The sequence below is a fragment of the Mus caroli genome, chromosome 12 (assembly GCF_900094665.2).
Source record: "Mus caroli chromosome 12, CAROLI_EIJ_v1.1, whole genome shotgun sequence".
Lineage (NCBI taxonomy): Eukaryota > Metazoa > Chordata > Mammalia > Rodentia > Muridae > Mus > Mus caroli.
This window is the reverse complement of record NC_034581.1, coordinates 75380871-75396786: the sequence shown is the minus strand read 5'-3', so window position 1 is coordinate 75396786 and position 15916 is coordinate 75380871. Positions and strand designations below refer to the sequence as shown.

At 43.1% G+C, this 15916-nt stretch overlaps 2 protein-coding genes across 9 annotated transcripts in view; one reads left to right on the top strand and one right to left on the bottom strand.

Moving 5' to 3' along the window:
- Positions 1-7444, top strand: part of Slc10a1 (solute carrier family 10 member 1) — a 16025-nt gene extending 8581 nt beyond the window's left edge. For 2 of the 3 annotated variants that reach the window (XM_029484795.1, XM_021179572.2), the window contains 4 exons: positions 350-560; positions 2671-2849; positions 4490-4686; positions 6861-7444. In XM_029484795.1, the coding sequence (XP_029340655.1) occupies positions 350-560; positions 2671-2849; positions 4490-4686; positions 6861-7006 (733 nt within the window). In that variant the 3' untranslated portion in view covers positions 7007-7444. The remainder of the gene's footprint in view (positions 1-349; positions 561-2670; positions 2850-4489; positions 4687-6860) is intronic. The other variant, XM_029484796.1, reaches the window with a different exon arrangement.
- A 2534-nt stretch (positions 7445-9978) lies between these two features.
- Srsf5 (serine and arginine rich splicing factor 5) lies at positions 9979-14991 on the bottom strand. Of its 6 annotated transcripts, none has more exons than XM_021179574.2 (8): positions 14691-14991; positions 13762-13906; positions 13121-13191; positions 12907-13005; positions 12642-12711; positions 11327-11400; positions 10891-11001; positions 9979-10778 (listed from the first exon to the last, which is right to left on the bottom strand). In XM_021179574.2, the coding sequence occupies exons 2-8, from the start codon at positions 13885-13887 to the stop codon at positions 10517-10519; spliced, it is 813 nt and encodes a 270-aa protein (XP_021035233.1). In that variant the 5' UTR covers positions 13888-13906; positions 14691-14991; the 3' UTR covers positions 9979-10516. The 6 variants fall into 6 exon arrangements, with proteins under 6 accessions (XP_021035233.1, XP_021035232.1, XP_021035234.1 ...); XM_021179573.2 differs by having other exon boundaries at positions 14817-14991; XM_021179575.2 differs by having other exon boundaries at positions 14821-14991.
- Between the last annotated feature and the right edge of the window lie 925 nt (positions 14992-15916).

Here is a 15916-nt window from a genome sequence, read left to right as displayed (position 1 = left end):
GGAAGGGAAGGGAAGGGAAGGGAAGGGAAGGGAAGGGAAGGGAAGGGAGAAAGAAAAATGGCATTTTTTGAATCAGATGGCACCTTCTCCAATGATATATGTGGTTTGAAGGAGTTGGACAGGCTTGTGCTTCTTTTATCTTCTATGTCCAATCCGGAATAAGTCAACTCTTCTAGTATTCAGCGTTTTTATACACACACACATACACACACACACATAAACACACACACACACACACACCCCAGTATGTTTACTGCCCAAAAAGATATGAAGCATAGTGTCAGACACATGGAAGGAACTCAAATCTCTAATTGGCTTTTCCTTTGTTTTTCCTGCATTGGCCACTCAGCATTGTCATGACCACCTGCTCCAGCTTCACTGCCTTGGGCATGATGCCTCTCCTCTTGTACATCTACAGCAAAGGAATCTACGACGGAGATCTTAAGGACAAGGTGCCCTACAAAGGCATTATGTTATCACTCGCCATGGTTCTCATTCCTTGCGCCATAGGGATCTTCCTGAAGTCCAAAAGGCCACACTATGTACCCTACGTGCTCAAGGTAAGAACTCAGGGCCCTTGATAGAGCATGGCAACCGAGCTACCACCACATCCTCTACTTAGGGAAGTTTACTTTGACTAGCTGCCCTAGGGGTTCAAGTTGAATGTTGGGTCATTTGGCAAGGGCAGCTCATCACAGCATGAGCACGTGTTGGGTCGGGTACAAATATACCAAGGCAAGAGCAGAAGAAAGGATAGCACTGGACCCCTATGCCTTTTCAGTATCATGTCCCCAATGACCTAAGAACCCTCACATCTAAGGCTCTATATCCTGAGGCCACAGGACTCCCTTGCAGCATCACCCCAAGAACCTGCCTTTGAACACTGTACACAAACACACACCTTCACATAATTAAAATAAAATTAAACTTATGCTTCTTGATGCTTAAAGTCTCTTCCATACACGTGAGGGCTGTCTTCTGAGTTTGTCATCTGAAAAAAGTAAAGTCACACACAAGAGAAATAAGATCTCAACAATAGCAGACAAACAAGTCTGCCAGTCTACCCAAGACCAGAAAGGTCAGGCTTTTTTGGAGGGGCTTGTGCCAGTCACAAAGGTTGGGATTTATATAAGCCTGGAGAGAAGACAAATAGAAAGCAACAGGGCAAACTTGGTAGATTTCACTAGCTAGAAGAGAATAAACACTCCCAGCATTTCATGGCCAGCGTGAAGGAAGATCACTGCTTGCCCTAGAAGAACGTGAGACCGTCCATAATCCTCCAAGAGCTCAGCTCTTGTCAGCCTCCTCTACATAGCAGGTTCAGGATGGCCAGCCAGGGCCACATGGTAAGTGAACATCCCACACAGGGAAAAAAAAAAAGGAAACTTTAAAACCACGTGGAAGCATAATCACTACAAAGTAACACGAGAACTGATTTTCTTTTTTGCTATTTCTTTATTCAAAAGATGAAAAAACAAAGACTTAAATCTACACATTTTTGTCATTTTGGAACATGCTACAAAAGAGCATGAAGTACACTGTGAAAACTCACATCCTCATGTCTCACGACGAAAACGATAAGCAGTCACTTCCCCAGAACCCACCTAATAAAGGTTCTCAGTGGTGTGTAGAAGATGCAACTGGAAAGTTCGTTCTATTCTAAAAACATGCCATTATCCCCAATAAATGCTTTCACAGCACTTACCTGGGGGAAGGGCATGATATAATGCTGACACACTTCTAGAATTTTCTCATCTAGTTTCCAGGTCACACAAGCCAGCTGACTTTTTAGGGTTACACATCATTTGGAGTCAAAAATAGGCTACCTGGTTCAACCAACCGCCTTTTGTATCTGCTTTGCTTTAAATGACTCTTGGCAATTTCCAGAAATCTAGTTTACCCTCAAACAGTGGTTCTCAACCTTCCTAATACTGCACTCTTCAATTCAGATCATGGGTTGCAGTGAACCCCAACAATAATTATTTTTACTGCTTTTAGTTTTTTGTTGTTGTTGTTGTTGTTTTTGAGACAGGGTTTCTCTGTGTAGCCTGGCTGTACTGGAACTCACTTAATCCGCCTGCCTCTGCCTCCCAAGTGCTGGGATTAAAGGCGTACGCCACCACTGCCCGGCTTTTTTTTTGTTTTTGTTTTTAACATAGCTACTTCTTAACTAATTTTGCTATGAATTGTAATGTAAATATACGTATTTTCCAATGATTATGGGGAAAGGGGTTGCTCAACTCCTTTGGGAATTGCTACTCACAAGTTGAGAACTACAGTTCCAAAACATTTCAGTCTCTCCCTGTAATGGAAGCTGAGAAAGTATGACTGGTTCTAACCAGCTCCAAAATATGTGTATATCATCTTGTGCAAATGTATACACAGACTGAAAATGCTATCACAGCTTCATAGGACCAGATTCATCCCTTCAAAGTTACACACTTCATTGAGAATTTCACAGCAGTCTGGAGCTATGTCAAAAGCAGCTGGCTGTGCTTGGTTGATGTTTTAGTCATTAACGTATTAGCCAAATATTTTTATAGCTACTAATAATAAATCCAAAAAAATGCAAGATAAAGGTTTTTCGAATTCCTATTGCCTACCGTGTCTCCCCACTCCTCTGTGCCCACTCCCAACCTTCTGATGGTCTCTTCCTGTCCCCATGTCCAGGGAGGAATGATCATCACTTTCTCTCTCTCTGTGGCTGTCACAGTCCTGTCTGTCATCAATGTGGGCAACAGCATCATGTTCGTCATGACACCACACTTACTGGCTACCTCCTCCCTGATGCCTTTCACTGGCTTCCTGATGGGCTACATTCTCTCTGCTCTCTTCCGACTAAATCCAAGGTAGGTCTTCTAGGTCCCAATGTCCTCCTCAGGGTGTCTCTTAAGTTTTTTGAAATAAGGAACCTTGAGATAAGGGCAGAGCATTTTCAAAGCATGTGTTCAAAGGCACCAACTGACCAAGGGCTTTGGGCAATGAGAAATACTCATTGGGGCCTGGGGGGGGGGGGGAGACTTAGGATGGGATGAATCGTACCATGGAGTTTGACGTCATTGTAGTAGCTTTAATGCCAATGCTAATACTCTTTTTCCTTGCCCACTTATTCTAACAAGGCTTGAATCCTTGACAAGGACAATATCAGATGGAAGCTATGCTAAGCTCAAAGCCTTTAGCTATAGTGCAACCAAACATAAATAAAGCCATCGTAAAGTAACATTCAAAACAGAGTCCTTTCCTCCTGTCAGCCTAAATAAATTTTAGAGTCTAAACATTAGTACAATGGTTCTCAACCTCCCTAATGCTGTGACCCTTTAATGCACTTCATCATACTGTGGTGACCCCACCATAAAATTATTTTGTCACTACTTTGTAACTAATTTTTGCTATGAATTGTAAGTAAATGTGTTTTCCAATGGTCTTAGGCAACCCCTGAAAGGGTCACCCACCCCAAGAGTAGTGAGCCACAAGCTGATAGCTGCTCAGCTTATGAATCTCCCCGTACACTTTAAGAGAAACTCATTTCCAAAATACAAAATCCACTATTACAACCTAGTTGATAGCAATTAAATAACTGTGCTTGTATTATGCAGGAAAAAAAAAAAAAAAAAGGCTGCCCATTACCATAGTACTACAGTCCTACTAGTTCTAGGAGCTACAGATCACAATGGCCATAGCACCAAGGGCCATCACAGTAATCCTAACATGCTAAATAGGATAAGTAACACATTTGGGAGTTAGAAAGGTGCAATGTCTATCCATTCAATTAAAATATTCTGCTCTTCAATGCACTAAATGGAAAGCAAAATTAGGGGAGCAGGTTTCAAAGATACATAATGGGGCTAGTTTGTTTTAATGACCAGTTCTAGAATTAAAAATGTTAAGGGCTGGAGAGATGGCTCAGCAGTTAAGAGCACTGACTGCTCTTCCGAAGATTCTAGGATTGAGTTCAAATCCCAGCAACCACATGGTGGCTCACAACCATCCATAATGAGATCTAATGCTCTCTTCTGGGATGTCTGAAGACAGCTACAGTGTACTTATATATAATAAATAAATACATCTTTTTTTTTAAAAAGAAAGAAAAAGACTAACAAGCTAACACTTCCAGTGTCACCTATCTGCCAGTCACTTTCAAATTTTAACTTAGCAATTCTGTAAAAGCAGACAAAATTTCCACACTATTCAAAGGCCTCCTTAGGGTCAGATGGATGTAGCTCAGTGGTAGAGCACATGCCTAGTATATACAAGGCTCGTAGTCCCAAGCATATGCATGCATGCAGAGGCACAAGCACATACATGTGCATACACGTGCATGCACACACACAGCCTTTATAAACTTTGTGCCTTTTCGTCACTATCTTCTTAGGGTTGGATCCCATCTTCCTATGCTGGATGCTGTAGGTCTAAAGCATCAGAAGGGGGTAGAGCAGGCCCCAGAGCTGTCCACTGTCTTGTTGAACACTGTTTCTTCCCACTCACACAGCTGCAGACGCACCATCAGCATGGAAACAGGATTCCAAAACGTTCAACTCTGTTCTACCATCCTCAATGTGACCTTCCCCCCTGAAGTCATTGGACCACTGTTCTTCTTTCCTCTCCTTTATATGATTTTCCAGCTTGCAGAAGGACTTCTCTTCATCATTATCTTCCGGTGCTATTTGAAAACCAAACCTCAGAAGGGTAAGTATTGAAATCATCTCCTGTGAGTATTGCATTGGACGTGAGCTACCAACAAAAGGTTCCAAGTAGGAACTGGAACCAGGTAAAACAGGTGTGCCAGCGACTTTGAAGAGGTCATTTTCACCAGTAACACTATTTCTGCCTTAGCTAAGAGAACCAACTTAATGCATCTGGCGTTGTTCTCATGGGACTGACTTTGTAAGACAAGCTTCAATATTACAGAACTATCTTGAACCTAAAAGATCTCTAGGGTTTCTTTAATTTGGGAAGCTTCAGCATTCTTCAGTGTTCAGCTTTCTGTAAGGTCAGAGCCCAGCCTGGCGTGGTGGCGAAAGCCTTTAATCCCAGCACTCAGGAGGCAGAGGCAGGCAGATTTCTGAGTTCGAGGCCAGCTGGTCTACAAAGTGAGTTCCAGGACAGCCAGGGCTATACAGAGAAACCCTGTCTTGAAAAACAAAAACAACAACAACAAAAAAAAGGTCCGAGCCCTAGAACCAACATAGGGAAAACTTGAGACAGTCCTAATACAACAGAATCCAAACCGTGATTCCACTCTGGTCAGTTAATCTCAGATAACTGCCATAATTTATACTAATTACTAGAATAATCTTCAAATTATTTTAATACTTCTTTTAAAAATAATGTATTACTTTAAGTGTTCAGAGCAAATTCATTATCTGCAGAATGCTATTCTCAAAAGCCCAGAATCCCTCCCTCCAAGTGAGAGTCATCTCGGCCACTAAGGACACTTGCAGGGGCTGGAGTAGTTAAGAACACCTAGTTGCTCTTCCACAGGACCCTCAAGGCAGCTCAGAAGCCAACAATTCCAGTCCTAAAGGATGCCCTCTTCCGGCCTCCAGAGACTTCATGCAGTACAAAGACATACATGCAGAGAAATACTCATACACCCCCACCGTCAAAATACCAGTCCTTAAAGGGCTTTTGTTTTTATGTATACAGACCCGTTTAATCAGAGAACTCCAAGGAATGTAGACTGCTTAACAAGTCATCCGGGCTTAGCAGCAAGAACCTTTACCTGCTGTGTCATCTCACCCAAAGTACTCTTTATAAACCAATTTGGTTTTTTATGGTACAGAGCACAGAACAGCTCCTGTATACCAAGTGAACACTACCTGTTATCTTTTCTGTATGTAGCTCAGGCTAGCCTCAAACTGGAGATTCCCCCAGCCAACAAGTACTCAAATTCAACATCATATACCGTGTCCAGTCATGTCTTTTTAATACTGGAACTCAAACCCAGAACCTTGGGTGTGTTAAGCAAGCATTCAATCAGAGCTATATCCCTAGCACCCTTGTCTTTTAAACAAAAATTCATCCATTTCCTAACCCAGTTTCTTCTACTATGTATTTCCAAAACCAAGGCTGAGGGTTTTGGGTTTTTTGGGGTTTTTTTTTTACCCCAAGAACTGTGATCTACACCCCAAAACAGATTTCTACTGTAGTAGAAGAGCATGGAGGACCCTGATACCCACCTTCAAAGTCCCTCACCACTTCCACATGGTGGGGAGGGACACTCAAGACTGAAGAAGGTAGGGGTTGGCAGTTTGAGGCCTGATCAAAGCTTCCTGCTTCCAAGTCCTTCAGAATTTAAGTCATTATTACTCACCTAAACCTACAGTGATGAAAATACCTTACAAAGCATCTGTTAGTGCTACCACACCAGGGATCTCAAAGGAAAATCAAAACTTCCTGAAAGGAATGACAGTAGATACAAATACAGAGCACACCCCTGAGTTCTTGCATTTGAGTAAGTTTTGTTTGTCTTAGCTAACTCTCTTTTCCCAAGAAAGTTTGTACAGGCTACTATTCTACTGCTATGAGCTGAGCTTATTAGGGGTTTACAATTTCAGAGGGTTAAGAGTTCATTATCATTATGAGAGGGAACATGGCAACTGGCAGGCAGGCAAGACACTGAAGCAGTAAATGACCTTACGAACCCGATCCACAAAATCACAAATAGGCACACAAAGGTTAATTAGGAGTGACATAAAATGCAGGCTTTTGAAACCTCAAAAGCTCACCCTCAATGACACATCTCAACAAGACCATACCTAATCCTTCTCAAGCAACTCCTCCCAGTGAAAACCAAGCATTCAAATAGGGACCCATCCTCATTCAAGCCAGTTTTACCTCTCATTCTCTTTTTACTTTAGACCAAACAAAAATTACCTACAAGGCTGCTGCAACAGAAGATGCTATTCCAGCAGCTCTGGAAAAAGGTACCTACAATGGGAATAGTCCTCCTACACAACCTGGCCTTTCCCCTAATGGCCTGAATTCTGGTCAGATGGCAAATTAGAATGTGAAAACTTAGAAGCCACAAGAAAAGTAACACCTGGTGTGCCAGATTGTTTGTCTAGCACTTCCAGCAAACCTTCAACAGCAGAATCATGAACTGAGACAGAAGAAGGGCATCTATCCATCCCCAAAAATCTATTTGTTTAAAAGATAAAAGAGAACTAGGCAAAGTGGTTCCTGCCTATAATTCCAATGCTCAGAAACTCAAGGTCAACTTTGAGCACACAGCAAGACTGTCTCAAGAAATCAAGAACACTTTCAGCAGCTATGAACTCTTATGAAGGCTCTATGAAACAGCTACATCTGATAAACTAATATTAACATCACTATTTCTAGACTTTCCAGTAAGCAGGTGTTTTGCTCATTAAGCATCCACAACCTGCTTCATGTTGTAACTCAAAAGGAAATAAACTACAACTCGTAGTTCTAACTTACCAAACAATCTTAATTCTTTTTCCTTTGCCACACAACTTGGGTTCAATCATATAAAATCAATACCAAGTAGACAAAGGAACAAAAGCAATTATATAGGACAAAACTGCTACCCACTACCCACAATGAAAGGTACCAGAAATACCAGAAAGCAAGAATAATTCTTTAAAAGCCAGTAACAAGCCAACATAATTCCGCACTCTTATCAGTTTACTATCAGTGGCATCAAGCACTCCAAAACCTTGAGGAAACTGTACAGAAAAATACTCAAACCTTCAGATTTCTTCTATGACATCTAAACATTTTTCACCTTTTAGACACTAAAAATGACTGAAAGATGAATAAACTACCCATTGCATATACGGCTAAACATGGTATACTACTTTTTGTATTTTCCATCACTGACAGTGTACAACTGAAGCCACATCAGGGCACTTGTTTGGCAAACTTGCAGGACTAACAAGCACTCACAAGAACGACCACCCATTTGGGTTCACCTTTACATGTTTCTTAAGATGGCAGTGGCAGACACCTTTAAGGCACACACCTTGAAAAGCAGGTGTTTTGCCTCAGGTCTGAAGGCAGTTACACAGTACCAGTCTTTTGTTTTTAAAGCTACTTCATTTTTTTTTTTACAAGATTTTATTTACTTAATGTATATGAGAATACTGTCATATGGTTACAGATGGTTGTGAGCCACCATGTGGTTGCTGGAAATTGAACTCAGCTCTAGAAGAGCAGTCTTCACTACTGAGCCATTTCTCCAGCCCAGTCTTTTTTAGGTTTCCAATGTTAGTGCGCAGTCTAACACAAGCAACTTTGGACTGGCAATCAGCTACATTAAGGTGAAAGCCAGCCTAGTTATGTCACAAAAATATTTACTTTTTTACATTTTGGGCTCATCTGATCAATGACTTCTCTAAACATCCAGATTGCCACCATGTATAAGATGTGATAGATAAACTAATCTAATAACCAATCTAGCCTTCAGGAAAGGCTGACCTGGGGCTTCAAACTATCCTTAGAAATAAATGAAACAAAAAAATAGTCCTAAAACATCCTTTTGTAAGTCTATCAAGGCTGGGGGGGGGGGGCGGGAAACACTTGAAATCACAGCCCTCAGGTGGCGACATCAGCAGTGGCGGGTGTAGGAGTTTAAGGCCAGCTTGGTCTAATACATAGCACAAGCCAGACCAGCCAGGACCAGAGGACACAGTGAAACTCTTGTCTCAAAAGAATCTGCTTCTAACTTCTCAAATCTCAGGTCTTAGTACTCTAAAACTTCAACCTGACAGTTCCCTTATATACTACAGAGGATCCCACTAAAAGGGCAAGTAAGATGGCTGGTAAAAAGAGAATGCCAGGTTCTGCCAATGTTATATCTACAGTCTCCTCAAAAGTGAATAAGCATACCACTACTCCTAGACTTAGCCTTTATCAGGATAAGCTACAGTTCATGATCTATTACTGAAACCTTCTACTGAGTTCTCCCCAGAACGCCTCCCAAATGCTAGCTCATCCCCTAACTCCCACTTTGAGGAAGCAAATAAGCCTTTCCTACTTCTACTCACCAATGAGTATGCCTGTTCTAGTCCTGGATCCTTAATTGGTCCTTTGAAAAGCCCCCTACATTTCCTGTAATCGTTTTGAGGATTTAACTCAACCCCAGCACTCAGATATTAAGATGATCTGCTATCAAATATTCACCAAGTTCGCACCTGGCAACTAGGCTTTCAAGATGAATAACATTTCCTACACTTAGGGCACTGCCCACTCCCACAAGAGTAGGCAGCTAGAGATTGCTCAGCAATTAAGATGACTTCAGAGAACCTGGAGTTTGATTCCTAGCACCCACATGGCAGTTAATAATGGTCTAACTCTAGTTCTAGGGAATTCCACACCACCTTCTGGCTTTCTTGCAACTGATGCACATACATACATGCAGCCAAGACACCCATGATAGAAATTTTTCAAATTCCTCTGGTAACATACACTCACAAATTAGCCAGATGGTGGTGGCGCACACCTATATCTCAGCAACTGGAAGAAAAAGCCACCCTATTCTACAAATTGAGTTCCAGGATATCCAGGACTACACACACACACACACACACACACACACACACACCTTTAAAAACCTAAATAAAACATATGGTCACGTATCTCAGAACTAAAACCAGCATGTAAAGATCTCTCATGCCTTCAATCATTGAGAAATTACATTTATGACCATCCCAACTGTGTTATATCTGACAAGAAAACTTGCACTGGATCTTATGTGTTTACCAAACCATTGCCATTTCTGTTTAGGGTTAGTAACCTGATGGTAATTCAAGTCCAGTGGCAACAGGAAAAGAATTGAAGGAATACAAGGAACTGTCACTCAACTTAGTTCCATTTGCAGGCTCCTTCACTAGCTTCAAATAGCAAAATAAAATACTTTAAAAAGCTCACACTTCAGGGTTCTACATGTGTAGTTTTTAACTTAAAATACACAAATGTGACAGAATAATACAGAACTTGAGAGAAACAGACCAAAAACAGTTTTATAATACTTAGTATTTTATTATCAATAACAAACAGCTGCTTTACTTTAATGTCTATCTACAGCTGTTAATGGGCAAGAAGACACCCTTGACCCTAACAAGTAAAACTCATATTAAGCCTTTATATACAAGCAAATTTAGAGCTCTTTTAAAGTGTCCAAAACTATTCATTAGTTTAAGTAATTAAACTAATCTTGAGTTAACATATCTGAACAATGAACTAAAATATTCAAAAGTTTTTCTAGTACAAAAAATTAAATGCTTTAGTTATAAAAGAGCTCTATCAATATACACAAACTATATACTTCAGACAGTCACAAAAGTGTGAGCAGAAGGCTTATCAAAAGACATTTAATACAATTAGTTTTCAACAACCCCTTGGTGGTCCACATCTACAAAGAAATCCAGCCCAACCCCCTCCAAATCCCACCCCACAGAAAAGCACATACTTACCAGAACTTTTAGCAAGTATGGTTTGGGAATTTGTTTTGTTTTTTTTAAAAAAAAGGCCCCCAGGGCAAGTTATTTACAGTTTAATTGCCACTGTCAACTGATCTGGACCTGGACCGGGACCGGGACCTCTGGCGATCCACAGATGCTGGAGATTTGGATCTACTTGAAGAACCACGCTTCTGGCTCTTCTCGGGCACAGGAGACCTACTGCCAGAACGGGACTTGCTCCGGCTCCGGCTCCTGCTCCTTGATCGGCTGTAAGACTTGCTCCTGCGTGAACGGGATCGGCTACGGGACCTAGAGGAACTCCTGGTCCGAGATCGTGACCTGCTTCTTGACCTGCTATGAAAAATTGGCAAGAAGGAAAGAGAGAAAACAAACATTAACCTGTATGACAGGGCTCTAAAAGCCAGCAAGTAAAACTTTTGGCTTAAAAATATAAACGAAAGAGTACCTGTGCCTTTTGCTGCCTTCAATTAATTTGATTTTTCTCCCGTTAATTTCCTTTCCAGAAAGTTTCTCAATAGCATTCTTTAAGTCACCATAAGAGGCAAACTCAACTACCCTAAAATGGAAGGAAAAAAAAAATCCCTTTAAAGGTTATAAATCCAATAGCCTTGTAGACCACCTACACAGATCAAGATAAGCTAAGTTTATCCCCGCTGTTATTGCTGTTTTAAGTCATTTCTGATATATACAGCACAATTCTGTGGGGTGCCCCCTATGTACTGTGGAATGTTGCAGGTGCCTATTATCAACAGTCCCTTGTGATAGTCTTGCTCCCCCAAACCGCCAAAATCAAGCACATGCAAATTTTAGATCGTAGCAATGCCACATTAAAATTCCCAAGGTAATTAATTAAAAGGCTCCCAACTCCAGGACATGCTTACCCTTCATTTAGTTTAGGTCGATGTGCATCCGCAAAGGTTACTTCCCCAGCTTGTCTCATGAAATCTTTGAGATCCTTAACACAAGACAATTATGTTAAGGAGAGAAAGGGAAAAGTGGCACACAAACAACCACATGGTATAAACAAGACTACTGGAAGAGAAGGTGTTAGATAAAGTACAAACATGGCATATACCACACTTGTATTCTATCAGAATTCAAAAATTATGCCAGGGCACGAAATAAGCAAATAGCATATTGCTTTTAAGCAAAATGCTAGAGGGCATTCCAATTTTTAACATTATAATATTAGTCTAACTGAGCTCAGTACAAAAGGGGGAAAAAACAAACAAAAAACAAAACAAACAACAAAAAAAAAAAAACCAAAAAGGAACAGTACATCCTTTAAAGACTAGTTTTATATTTTAAAAAAATAAAAAAATAAAGAAAAATAAAACAACATTTACAAAGACACCAGTTATTTTGTGCCCCATATGTCATTAAAAAATTTTACTTTACCTTTATTAACATTTCCCTAGGCTAGTCAAGCAGCAAACCATTAAGCGGTCGGAGAAACCTTCATGACATAGGCCCGACTGGCTCTTCGCCACCCACTTGAAGGATACTACCCAATCGATGGAAGCCTTTAATCGCACAGCCCTCCCTATTAGCAGACTACTGGCGATGCAGACATGTTTTACTCTTGTGCAGTTACCAAGGACCACTTTACTGCGATCAGGATTCCAACGACCAACTAATTTCGTATCTTTCAACTCTTTCGACCAGGACCTCTTATTCGGAAGCGTTACAGGAAGACAGCTCTCAACTTAGGGATCAGATCACGTTATCAACGGTTCTGGGATCGCTGCAACCCGGCACTTCAAGTAAGTGCACCGATTACGTCTAGACCGGCAAACACAGATCTAGAGGTGGCCAACTGATCACTGTAGGAGCTGACTGGCAAAGTCAACCAGGCCCAACCAAGAGTGACCAAGACAACGATTAGGATAACCCACAGGCACTCCTCGTCATAAGGCCAACGACACAGATAGGCTGGCAAATAAAGGGTTTAATATTTGGTTAAAATTGATTTTAAAAAACATGAAAAAAATAACCTCAAAACATTTACATTTGATCACTAATATTAAAATCTGAAACATCCCCCAGTTACATTTAACTAAAGTTTAAAATTATAGTTCAATTAAATTAATTTAAGATAAAGCATTTAATAAGATATATATTAATAAAACATTAACTACCCATTAACACTTTTAAATGCCACATTAAAAAACATCTCAAAACTGTATTTCAACAAACCTGCCAGCTGACTCTTGAGGATAAATTCTCAACTATAAGTCGGTTTTCTGTTCTTACAGGTGGAGCATTTCTAAAGAAAGAAAAATAAGCATTCAGTGTCAGATGCTATGCCACAATGTCAAATGCTGTGTGACAAGTTTAAGCCAAGATAGTGATTCCATCAAGTTTCTGGGTTCTCAGCATGTGGACTAACTAGACTTAACTAGTCTGAGAACCATTTAATGCTAACGGACCCTATCCCAAACGTAACAGCCAAACCACATACCGTCTATCATTTCGAGGTCTGCGACTGCTAAAACGGTCGGAGTATCGTCCTCTACCTCTTCCACCTCGAGACCGAGCCCGAGCATGTTCAATCGTCACCCTACAAAGAGGTATAAAAAGCATTCACACACTACACATGAGAGCACTGATGCACTGCCAATGTCTACTCTGCTCTACTTCCCTGGGAGAACTAGTTACAAACCCATCATGCTTACCTTTCACTGCAAAGTTCCTTCCCATCAAGTTCATAAACAGCATCATCTGCATCCCTTGGGTCCTCAAATTCCTAAAACGTAGCAGTAAGACACTCAGTAGAGCTTTTGGACATGCATACATTCTACAGCATATTAAGATCATGGAAGCCGGGTGTGGTGGTGCATGCCTTTAATCCTAGCACTCAGGAGGCAGAGGCAGGTGGATTTCTGAGTTTGAGGCCAGCCTGGTCTACAAAGTGAGTTCCAGGACAGTCAGCGCTACAGAGAAACCCTGTCTCAAAAAAAAAAAAAAGTGTTAAGATATACCTTACACTCAGATACTATAACCCTAAGCTAGGGGTGACTGAGAATCAACTCCAGCCAGCAGTCTCCAGCCAGCAGTTACTTTAAATTCTTAACAGAAGCCACTGCCTCTTGGCCACTTCTAACATCTTTCTAGGAAAACACTTCACATGGACTCAGAGTCCATGCTCATCACAAAAGCTCTACCCACTTTGTTTTTTGGTTTTTTTTGGAGACAGGGTTTCTCCGTGGATCAGCCTGCCCCTGCCTCCCAAGCGCCAGAGATCAAAGGCATGTGCCACCATCACAAAGCTACCTAACTTCTCCACAGATAATTCAACTCAGTTTCAAGTACTTACCACAAAACCAAAACCTCTTTTCAAGTCAATATCGCGGATCCGTCCGTAACCCTTGAAGAATCTTTCCACATCTTTCTCCCTCGCTGCTGGATTTAGTCTCCCAATGAACACTCGACAGCCACTCATGATGCCCGGCTAGTGTTTCCTGTTAGGCAGTAATTGAATCGAGACAATATCAATGAATGACACGGGGGGGGGGGAAGGGGGGGATGTTCAGTCAAGCAGTCAAACACACCCTAAAAACGTTTACCAACTCTACTAACAAGGTCACCATGTACCTTTTAAGTCGTTCACGACCCCTACATTCAAATATGCAAGTTAAAACTTAACTCTCCAAACGACCCCCTTCCCGGGTTCCACACGGCAGCCCACCGAATCGCCCACTAGCCACCTTTCTAGACTGCGCAGCCGCACACGCTGTCCCCGGATCCCGGGGCTCCCCTCCCATCTGCCGCAGTTAAGGCCAGGCCGAGAAATGCGGGCGGAGCCGAGCCCGCCCTCCGCCAGGCCTGGTCCAATAGCAGCCGGCCGCGCCCACGTCGCGGCCTCCCCGCGCGTCACAAGCCGGAATCTCGCGACGCCACCACCGAGCCTGCGCAGTGGGCGACGGGGCGCGTTCGCAGCACAAAATGGCGACGGCCGAAGTATGCGGCGGGGTGGGGGGGAGGAGCGAAGCGAGCCGAGCTGCGTGCCCCCCGAAACGCGGGCAAGCCCGGGGCCCGGAGCGCAGCGCCTGCGCCAGCCCATGGGGAAAACCCTACCTGCCCTGGGCCAGGCCGGCTCCCCGGCGTCAGGGCCTCGATGAGAGCCATTAAGGGCGGCAGGGAGGGGCGCGCTACTTCCCGACACAAACGCCCTCCCCACGCCCGCCCTTCCGCCTCGTGTCCCCCTCACGCAACACCCACAGGGAGACGTGCCCCAGCGCCCACCTCAAATCAACTGCGCTCTCTGAGTCGCCGTCCTCCGCAAAGAGCGAAGCCCCGGCCACTTGCGACCCGAGCGGCCATGAAGAAGCCTCGATCCGAGAAGCCTTGCCCTCAAAGCGTGCCACTCACCTACCGGACGGGGTCTTTGGCGGCTGAGACCCCGGAGAGGTCCGTAGTCTGCGACGGAGCTGTCTGCCTCCCTACACAAACACACACACAACACACACACACACACACGAACTCAACTCCTCTACAGTCTCTCGACAACTGACGCACTTAGCAGCTCGGACGTTGCACAAAATGGAAGGGACGTCCTGGCGTCACTTCCGGGGCGGCGCCAGAAGCTCGGGGACCGCCCACTGGGAGCGGAGGACAGAAGGTTCCGGGGAGCCGGAAGTTCTAGTGGGGCGGGGTTTCCTTACCGAGACCCTGGCGAGCGCAGTGGGTGGTGGGAGGAATAGAAACGTTCGTTCAGTTGGCACGACAGGATACACTGGGACACTTCTTTGGATAGGAAAAGATGTATTTAAACTTTTTCTTAGGTCCCTCGAAGATTACCAAGAAGCCCAGGCTTTTCAAAAATCACCTGTTTCTTTTAAAAATTCATTTACGCCGGGCGTGGTGGCGCACACCTTTAATCCCAGCACTTGGGAGGCAGAGGCAGGCGGATTTCTGAGTTCGAGGCCAGCCTAGTCTACAAAGTGAGTTCCAGGACAGCCAGGGCTACACAGAGAAACCCTGTCTCGAAGAAACAAAAACAAACAAAAAAGTAGTTATCTTTGGTGTGAGGAATTAAAGATGGATTTAAAATAAAATATATATTTGTTAATTAAAATTGTTAAGAGCTCACTAGAGAGGACTTAGGAGTTAAGAGGGATGCTAAATCAGATCAGGAGTTTGAATCCCAGCACCTACATAAGTGTCAGGCCAATATGGCAGCCCACCTGTAACCCAAGCATGCGGTCCCAGGAGCAAGCTGGCTAGCTGAACTACAAAAAAATGACTTCTGAGATGAAATAAAAGACCCTAATATATAAGATGGAGAGTGGTTGAGAAAGACAAATGAACTTAACCTTTGCCACACACACACACACACACTTGACTCCACACACGTGTTAAAAAAAACAATCATGGCCGGGCGTGGTGGCGCACGCCTTTAATCCCAGCACTCGGGAGGCAGAGGCAGGCGGATTTCTGAGTTCGAGGCCAGCCTGGTCTACAAAGTGAGT